This window comes from Maniola hyperantus, chromosome 6 (genome assembly GCF_902806685.2).
Source record: "Maniola hyperantus chromosome 6, iAphHyp1.2, whole genome shotgun sequence".
NCBI classification, from domain to species: Eukaryota; Metazoa; Arthropoda; class Insecta; order Lepidoptera; family Nymphalidae; genus Maniola; species Maniola hyperantus.
This window is the reverse complement of record NC_048541.1, coordinates 11361121-11370582: the sequence shown is the minus strand read 5'-3', so window position 1 is coordinate 11370582 and position 9462 is coordinate 11361121. Positions and strand designations below refer to the sequence as shown.

At 34.9% G+C, this 9462-nt stretch overlaps 1 protein-coding gene across 1 annotated transcript; it reads left to right on the top strand.

Annotated features, from left to right (window-relative positions):
- The first annotated feature begins 6589 nt into the window (after positions 1 to 6589).
- Spase22-23 (Signal peptidase complex subunit Spase22-23) lies at positions 6590 to 8527 on the top strand. The gene is made up of 3 exons (XM_034969774.2): positions 6590 to 6876; positions 7101 to 7367; positions 8315 to 8527. The coding sequence occupies exons 1-3, from the start codon at positions 6734 to 6736 to the stop codon at positions 8442 to 8444; spliced, it is 540 nt and encodes a 179-aa protein (XP_034825665.2). The 5' UTR covers positions 6590 to 6733; the 3' UTR covers positions 8445 to 8527.
- The last annotated feature ends 935 nt before the right edge of the window (positions 8528 to 9462 follow it).

Here is a 9462-nt window from a genome sequence, read left to right as displayed (position 1 = left end):
GCTAACCTTTTATTTCAATTTCCGGTAAGGCGGTCGAGGACAATAATATAATAAGTATCTAACATAGAAGAGAATGAGGGGTGGAGCGGGCGATAGAGAGAACTATGCACGGAGTTTCTCTATGTGATCAAATCAGAAATGAGATCTATAGGAGAACTGAGTAACCGACATAACTCAACGGCTTGCGAAGCTGAAGAAAACCGATAGACGTTGCCAAGGTGCTAGAATGGTGACCTCGCACCGCATAAGGCGCAGCGTTGGAAGATCCCCCACTAGGTGGACGGGCGACAACAGACGAGTCTCAGGGAGCCGCTGGATTCAGGCGGTGCAAGACCGTGACGTATGGAAGTCTCTACAGGAGATCTATGTCCAGCAGTGGATGTATATCGGTTGATGATGATAATGAAATAAGAAAACTGCAATCATGGTCAAATTTTGTATTTTACAGATTTATACTTAGATGATGATGATGATGATGATTTTGGTCGTGGATTATTATTATATTATTTAGTCGGATCTACAAAGCTAGGTTAATCGTTTTCTCTTTTAATCTGACATTTTGTAAGCCCCTTTGGTTAATCGTCTTGACATGATCATTAATGACCCATGCCTTGACAGTATTATTTTGTGGCCTACCCTCGTAAATATGTAGAATAGAATAGACAAAGATAGAAAAGCTACGAAACGACAACTTAATAAACTAAGACTCTTACTATGAATAATTATGAGAGAATGTCGTCACGATAATAGCTGTTGATAATACTTTATCAGCAATCAAATCATTGCAATCAGTCCTCGAAATACTGCTAATGAACAATGAAGATAAGCACATGAATTTAAACGTAAATATAATCGCACCAATATTTTGAAATAATAACAATATGGACGTCAATAAAGTTTTGTTTCATAGTGATTTCAAACAATAGGCAAGTGGTTAAAAGTACCTATAAGTTTCACCAGTGCGATGATTATGACGAGCAAGATTTGGCTTCAGCTATTAGCCGTAGTAGCATTGTGTAAGTACTTATCCACAAGTCTTGAATTCATTTCGCCACCAATACCTATCGTTTGCAATGGTCTGTATGAATAAGGTAGGAAGAGCAAAATAGTTATTTGTTATGCAAGGGTGCAAAGATGTTATTTTATGCCGAGAGTTTGTATTGAATTCCGAGCCAGCGAAGGATTCTAAGGTTGAACCACGAGCGAAACGAGTATAATATAAGATATATATAAGATAGCGAGTATAAGTATGAATGAAATGATCAATAAAGTTTTTTAAAAATAGAAATGAATTATATTTTAATTTACTTCACTTAACAAGTTAGTAAATAATAATAAATAGTAAAGACAGTAAGGACGAACCGCGTTTCTGAACGTTTCATTATCACGTAGTATTTTTAATAATTGAAAGAAAAAGTAAGTAGGTAGGTACGCAACCATAGACGACCGGACGTCACGTTCGAATTTCAACTCGTACTTTGTGCCCTAGGGAGCAAAATTACCACTTTCCACTCAGATTTCAAAGGGCAAAAGGATTGTTTTCGAACGAGTGAGATGAAAAATATATTGAAAAGATGGCAGGAAAAGTTTAATTTTCCTACCATCACGTGGGAACTCTTTTCGGGGATAAAAAGTAGCTTATATGACGTGTTAGAGAAGTCAGGGACCAGGGGGTAGATATAAAATATCTTTATTCTAATCAGCCAAATCGGTCGTCACTGTGGCGTGGTGGCGTGATTGAGTAGGTAACAAACATCCTTACCTATATTATAGGATTTTATGTCAAATAATAAGAATGATATACCAGTCATATAGGTAGGTATTTTGCAACTTACCCGGAAATTATGAGTGCTACATTCGATATTCTGTATTCTCGGTTAACCGTTAACCCGTTAAGGAGTCGATACGTGGAGAATAAAAGAGTGAACAAAATAATGAAAATTCTTTTTTTTATTAATCAGTAGGTAACTAGTTACCTACCTAGATCTTTCTCTAACAGTTGTGAAGTGGAAAGCTCATACAGCTTTAAAACGTGTTTAAAACTAATCGTTCGTCCGTTCGTCCCGAATCGTAGACTAGGTACCCCACATCTTAGCCGAACATCGAACAGTCCATGAATTCAGCCACCTGTTTTGGATTGAGTCCAATAATTATTATAGTTCGACCGAAAAGAATTAAATGAGGGTGCTTTCATTCTTGTGGTAGCACCATGTACTGCAACCAAACAATATTGATATTTGATATTTTATAATGATTAAAAACACTGGAGAAGCCTATAAATTACGGAAGGGGCGACTGCAGAGGGTGCGAAAGGCAACAGCATTTCTTATCCTAATTTTATTACTAGAAAAATGTACATATTAGGTATATACTAACTATTACATAAAATTATCCTAATTGCGCCGCCAGTTTTGTCGCGGAGGCTTCTATATGTAGTTGTGATGTGTCCCCAGCAAAGACTGCGATCCCATGTTTTTTGCCACGTCAGGTGTCGGTTTTCGCGGCGAACTGAGGGAACTCAGTAAGCAGGCACGTCTAGCGTTGCGGTCTGACTATGCCTGTGTAACATAATATCATAATCAATACTTATAATAAATAATAATAATAAAATTGAATCTAGTAATATGACTTATACAAAATATACTAGATGACGCCCGCAACTTCGTCCGCGTGGATTTAGGGTTTATAAAAATCCCGTGGGAACTCTTTAATTTTCCAGGATAAAATTCTACATCTACCTAGTTACCTATACCTATGTTACGTTTTCTACATACCTATAATATGTATAATTTGTACACATAGGTGGAATTCTAATAGAAGCGCGAAGCCGAAATGAGAGCCGTTGCTATCAGTTCACATGGCTTGGGCCTCGATATCACAACGAGAGTGTATTTATGAACGCAACATGCCGAGACGCCACGAGGCTGGCTAGTGGAATTCCTTGTCAACAACCACTCGTGGTATCCGGTAAGTATTGTTGGTTTTGTAATACCATGCATATTGAACTACTTCGATACTTTTTTTCAATCTATATGCATGCGCAACTGTAATAACACCAAACCGTACCTAATTGATGCAGCCTAAGGTCGAGCACGCCTGCCTAGAAGATGCTTAATTACTCTTCTTTTGAAGGTCCCCATATTGTAGCTGGTGAGAAAAACGGAAGCCGGGCATTCATTCTATACTTAAATCTGCATAATGTAATTTAATGAGCATAAATTGCAGGAAAATAGCGAACTCCTGTGTAGATACAGACTCACGACAAGATGAGAACGCAGAGTAGATTTTATTCTTGGCTATTTTCGGTTGAGAAAAGAGAAAATTCTTACCTTTTCAAACATTCGCGTCGAGTTTTTTGAATGTTCTTGTCATAAGTCGGCTCCAGAATCCAAACTCACATGTCTGGATTCTGGAGCCGACTTATGACATGATTGACAATTTGTGTGAAGAGGAAGGAACTCGTTAAATTCTTAAACGATACGATCACTGATTAAATTATTTTTTCTTAGAAAAATATCAATACGAAAATAATGATATTACAGATGATGGGACGTGGCCTGATGTTGAGTATATATGGACCCATTACGCAGATGAAGCGACCTGTGTGTTAGCCGATAATGACGTCTGTGCACAATATTCGTTTTATTTTAACGGACGTGGTAAGGCATCAAGACATATTTTTAGCCAATAAATATAAAGTTTAATTGGTTTCTTTTCACCTGATTTATAAGTATGTACTATGTCGATTGTTGAGGAACCAACCTCCTTGAATCATTCGTCTCTTTAATTCTAAATTCCTCATCCTTACAAATTAAGAGTAGTACAGCCTCAAGTTGAAGCCATGCTACCCACATTTGACGTGTTTTAATTTAAAGGCAGCTTTTGCTTTAATTTGTAGGAAGCGTTCTATATTCTATTGGACACTAGCAATAACTAATAATAATTGACGTACCTACCTACCTAGGACATAGGAGTCTTGCGACAAAGTGTTGTTTGAATAGAAATTCAAGTTTATGCAATAATCTTATTTTCCAGTGGAGAATTCGACTTATATGTGCACAAGAGCTCTAGATTCAAATAATACAGCCATAACGAGTGGATGTTACCAAGAGACCCACGGAAGTTTTTCGACGAGAGTCTGCCTGTGTCGAAGTGTGGCAGGCACCATACCATGTAATTCTGCGGCACCACTATCTTTAATGCTTTTAACATCCTTATTATTTGTTTTGGCATTCTTTTTTTCAAGAAACCTGTATTCTAACATGCTATAACAATTTAATAAATGATAAAAATCATAATACTTTTTCAATTGTTTCTTTTATAAGTAGGTAGGTATGTATAATAATTTAAATACAGTCTGCCTAACGAAAGCCGAGAAATTATTTAGCATTTTTAGAAACCTGCAACATTGGTACGGCCAACCTTGTACCTGTAATCTGCGATAGAAAGTGTCACTTGTTGTTTTTGTAAGCTAACTATACATAATTTAGATACTTAGGTACATCTAGAAATTTATTTATTAATGATTTTCAATTTTTTACTCAAAAATATTCTGCAACTTAGGTAAGTATAGGTACCTAGTTATTATAAACCTATACGCGTTTGAAACCACCCAACCAATATACTCCGAACTGGTCGGTACATAAAGGCAATAATCTTCTTCTTCTTCTAGTGCCTCGCCATTACTAAAGGTCAGCAGTCAGTTGTTTAAATTTCTCCCTGTCCATGGCTAGGCGGAATAGTTCTCCGACTGTTTTTATGCCAGTCCACTCCCTGATGTTACGTAGACATGACTTCTTCCTTCTTCTTGGTAACATTTTGTTACCAAGAGACCCACGGAAGTTTTTCGACGAGAGTCTGCCTGTGTCGAAGTGTGGCAGGCACCATACCATGTAATTCTGCGGCACCACTATCTTTAATGCTTTTAACATCCTTATTATTTGTTTTGGCATTCTTTTTTTCAAGAAACCTGTATTCTAACATGCTATAACAATTTAATAAATGATAAAAATCATAATACTTTTTCAATTGTTTCTTTTATAAGTAGGTAGGTATGTATAATAATTTAAATACAGTCTGCCTAACGAAAGCCGAGAAATTATTTAGCATTTTTAGAAACCTGCAACATTGGTACGGCCAACCTTGTACCTGTAATCTGCGATAGAAAGTGTCACTTGTTGTTTTTGTAAGCTAACTATACATAATTTAGATACTTAGGTACATCTAGAAATTTATTTATTAATGATTTTCAATTTTTTACTCAAAAATATTCTGCAACTTAGGTAAGTATAGGTACCTAGTTATTATAAACCTATACGCGTTTGAAACCACCCAACCAATATACTCCGAACTGGTCGGTACATAAAGGCAATAATCTTCTTCTTCTTCTAGTGCCTCGCCATTACTAAAGGTCAGCAGTCAGTTGTTTAAATTTCTCCCTGTCCATGGCTAGGCGGAATAGTTCTCCGACTGTTTTTATGCCAGTCCACTCCCTGATGTTACGTAGACATGACTTCTTCCTTCTTCCCACCCCTCTTTTCCCAGCTATTTTACCCATCATGATTGTCTGCAGCAGGCGGTACCTATCGTGTCGCAAAATATGACCCAGGTACGAGATCTTACGCTGCTTGATGGTTTTAAGTAACTCTAAAGGCAAAAATGCGAAGATGGTTTTAGAGTTTATTTTTATTTAGCGTAGTAAAGTACACGTTGGGTATCCGCTAGTTTAACTATTATTATAATATTCAAGAAGTAGGCATGTTAAGTCAAAGTTAAAAGTGAAAAATTATTAAGTAGGCTAGGGAGATACAGTGCATGTCAGTGTAAAGATTTTGGTTTTAGAATATTATGCAGTTTGAACCGATTTGATAGTCTACACCATGTCTACACAAGGTAGTTATTATTTTTATTATTTTTCATTTATTAGGATCACCTACAGCTAATCCTCTACATAAAACACAAAATTAAAAATACAAAAGTTCTTAGAAAAAATGACGAGCTAATTAAAGGTGATGATTACGATATAGGTATAGGCTTCTCCAGTGTTTTGATAATTAAAAAATATCAAATGCCAATATTGTTTGGGTTGCAGTAACTAGTTACATGGTATTACCTGTTACTACCACAACTGTAACACAAGAACGAAAGTAGCGCCCTCATTAAATTTCAACTCTTTTCGGTTGGTCTATAAAAACTGGATGTTTCTTTTATATTGGGGCCAATTCCCTTGTACACAATCTCTCAACTGAACTAAAATGACACTTCTAAATCTATTGATATCCCTGTCATAATATAGCTTGAGAAAAAGGATAGCACTATATTTAGACCTGTTAATTTAGTTTAGCTTAAAGATTGTGTACAAGAGAATCGGCCCCATTATTTCTATCTCAATGATCTCAGCCATTTGCGGAGTGATATAAAATAAAGTAAATAAATTATATAGATACCGTAAAATGGAACAACTAGGCAGCAATTTTACGCAATTTTAGACTTTATTTTTAATGCATATAAAGTTTTAAATTAATTGACTTATTACGTATGGAAATAATAATGCGATTGCATGACGTGTCTGGAAGTGTCAACCATGTGTCAACAAATAAATTCACAACGTCAAATAAAGTCAACGTCAGCTTCCTCACAAAAAGTAATAGTCAATTCCAAAATAATTATAAAATTTTGTTACTTTACGGTGGAATTTCGTCCACCAGAACAGAATAATATATAAATTACCAACATGTATTCTGTCTTAACAAGAGTAAATGCGATATTAACGTACACCCTCAGTGTTCTAGCATGTCTAACGTTTCTGTGCTTTCTCTCCACATTAACTGTAGATTACAGAACTACCGCTCAAATGAATACAGTTAAAGTTGTAGTGTAAGTAGAAAATACAGATTTTATTCTTCTACGGAAACCGCAATAGGATATAACCTAAAAATTTAACAGCACGAAATATTTTTATGTTGTGTTGTTGTGTATTAAATTTGACTTGTGCAACTCATAGTGGTAACCTATTTACATATTTAAAACGATTGTAGAGCTACTATATTATAATAAGGCATATTCTTATTGCACTTAAGTTTTGGTGTATTCTTTTACAGCAAGAATGTTCCAGACTATGGTGCCTCTAGAGAAAGAAATGATCTTGGTTACTTAACATTTGATCTCAAAACAGATTTGTCAAACCTATTTAACTGGAATGTGAAGCAGTTGTTTTTGTACCTCACCGCTGAATATGTTACACCAAATAATGAACTAAATCAAGTTGTGCTGTGGGACAAAATCATATTGAGAGGGGAGAATGCTGTATTAGATTTTAAGAATATGAACACAAAATACTATTTCTGGGATGATGGAAATGGTTTAAAGTTAGTATTATTTAGTAACTAGATGTAATCATAACCACCACTTCCACATGGATTAAGGTTTGTAAGAACCTTGTGGGAACTCATTTCTTTTCTGGGATTAAAACTAGTCTATGTCTTTCCCCAGGATGCAAGTCAAATTTGTATCAAATTTTGTCAAATTGGTTAAACAGCTGGGCCATGCAAAGCTTGTAGACAAATAGACAGAGATACTTTCACTTTTATAATAATTAGTATTGAAATATCTGACAAGAAATAGGACTAAAAATTTATCTATTAAGTACTTGTCAACATTTTTGTTATTGCCTGAAAACAACAAGTGGATTTCTACTGTCCTACAAAAAAGAAGTTGACATTTAGAAGCTCTGAAGTTCAGTCTCTTTCTTGTTCCTAATATTAGTGTGGGGCAATAGTAGTGTACAGAAATTAAAGAGTTCAATCTGAAGATGTGGCATATTATGGTATTGGTTGTTTGTATGAGTCAAAAAATTCAAAAATTCTTGATGCCCATCAAGAATGGGATTATCCACAGACACAGACAAAATAATATGTACTTCATCACAGTAGTAATGTGTTACTACTGTGATGACATGAAGTTAGTCAAAAGACCTACGTTCTTTTAAGGCGAGCGGCATGTTCCGTACTGGAACAGGATATATTTTAAAGTCAACATAATTTGGAGGATTTTTTCTAGTAATTCATCTCATATTTATTTTTGTAATTGTTCATTGGGTTGGTTTGTCAAGCGCCCCCTAGTGCCGGTTCAAAGCATGCCAATGCGTCTTTCTGATTGGTTATTCGGCGCCATCATATCTCTCTGATCGACTGCAATGATCAGTAAGCACGCGTCTCAGTGCAAAATCACACTACAATTTTTTTGGTGTGAAAAATGGTTTTAAAAATTAAAAAATTTCACTGTACCACACTTAATTTCATTATTTTAATTCCAGAGGTCACAACAACGTCACGCTAACTCTGTCATGGAACATCATCCCCAACGCAGGCTTACTTCCAAACATCCCAGCGATTGGCCAACACTCGTTTAAGTTTCCAGTAGACTATACTCAAACAAGGGTATGATTTACCGAGACGCATTTAGAACTTGGGTAGGTGAAATTGTGAAATGTGTGTTATTTGATAAGACAGAATATACAATTTATTTATTTCTGGCTTTGATTTATTACATGAATAATGAATATACCAAGTTTTTTTTTTTTAATAGTTCCAAATAATGGAAAGAAGTTGACATTTTTAAAACTTATAAAGTAAAGCATAACAAGGTACTAATTAGGTATTCTGTGGTACGTGATAATTATGAGCCTCCAGTATACATTAGCTCACTATGTTGGAAAAGTAAAGGCCTATATTATGTAAAAGTAGCTTACATGCGACTTCGTTCGTCTGCATGGGACTACACAAATTTCAAATCCCTATTTAACCCCCTTAGGGGTTGAATTTTCAAAAACCCTTTAGCAGATGTCTACATCATAATAGCTATCTGATATCTCCATGCCAAATTTCCGCCCAATCCGCCAAGAGTTTGACCTGTGTGTTGATAGATCAGTCAGTCAGCTTTTCCTTTTATATATTTAGATATGCTGTTTATGAATTGGATCGTTTGATGTTATGACACACTAAAACCATAAAATAATAATAACTTACTACTTATAGCATTTGGAGGTGGGTGAAATGAAAAACTGCATGTTTGTAGTATTTTATATTGTATATTTGTCAATTTTAAAGATACATTATTTATTTAACTTTAGCACTACTTTTTTGTTCTACCGCAGAAAACTAATTTATGTATCTTCTATAGTTTCCAACATCTAAAGTGGTATTTGTTAATTTTTATTTTTCCGATTGCCAGCATTGGGGAAAATGTCTAGTAAATTCTATGTATTAAATTCACTGGACATTTAAATGAGTATTAACATTATCTAAATTATCTATTTAACTGCTTCATTACTTCTGTTTGTAACTATAACCAAGGTTTGACCGCGGTCCTTAAAACAATATTTTTACTAATTATATAAATTTTTAAAAGTATATAATTATATTTATTTTAAAAACTTGTTACACTAATCATTATATTTATACC

What these genes read in the sequence shown, in the direction of transcription:
- Spase22-23 (XM_034969774.2), top strand. Translation starts at nt 6,734, where the DNA reads ATGTATTCTGTCTTAACAAGAGTAAATGCGATATTAACGTACACCCTC. An exon ending in AATACAGTTAAAGTTGTAGT is followed by an intron (nt 6,877 to 7,100) that starts GTAAGTAGAAAA and finishes ATTCTTTTACAG; the next exon opens with CAAGAATGTTCCAGACTATG. An exon ending in GATGATGGAAATGGTTTAAA is followed by an intron (nt 7,368 to 8,314) that starts GTTAGTATTATT and finishes TTTTAATTCCAG; the next exon opens with AGGTCACAACAACGTCACGC.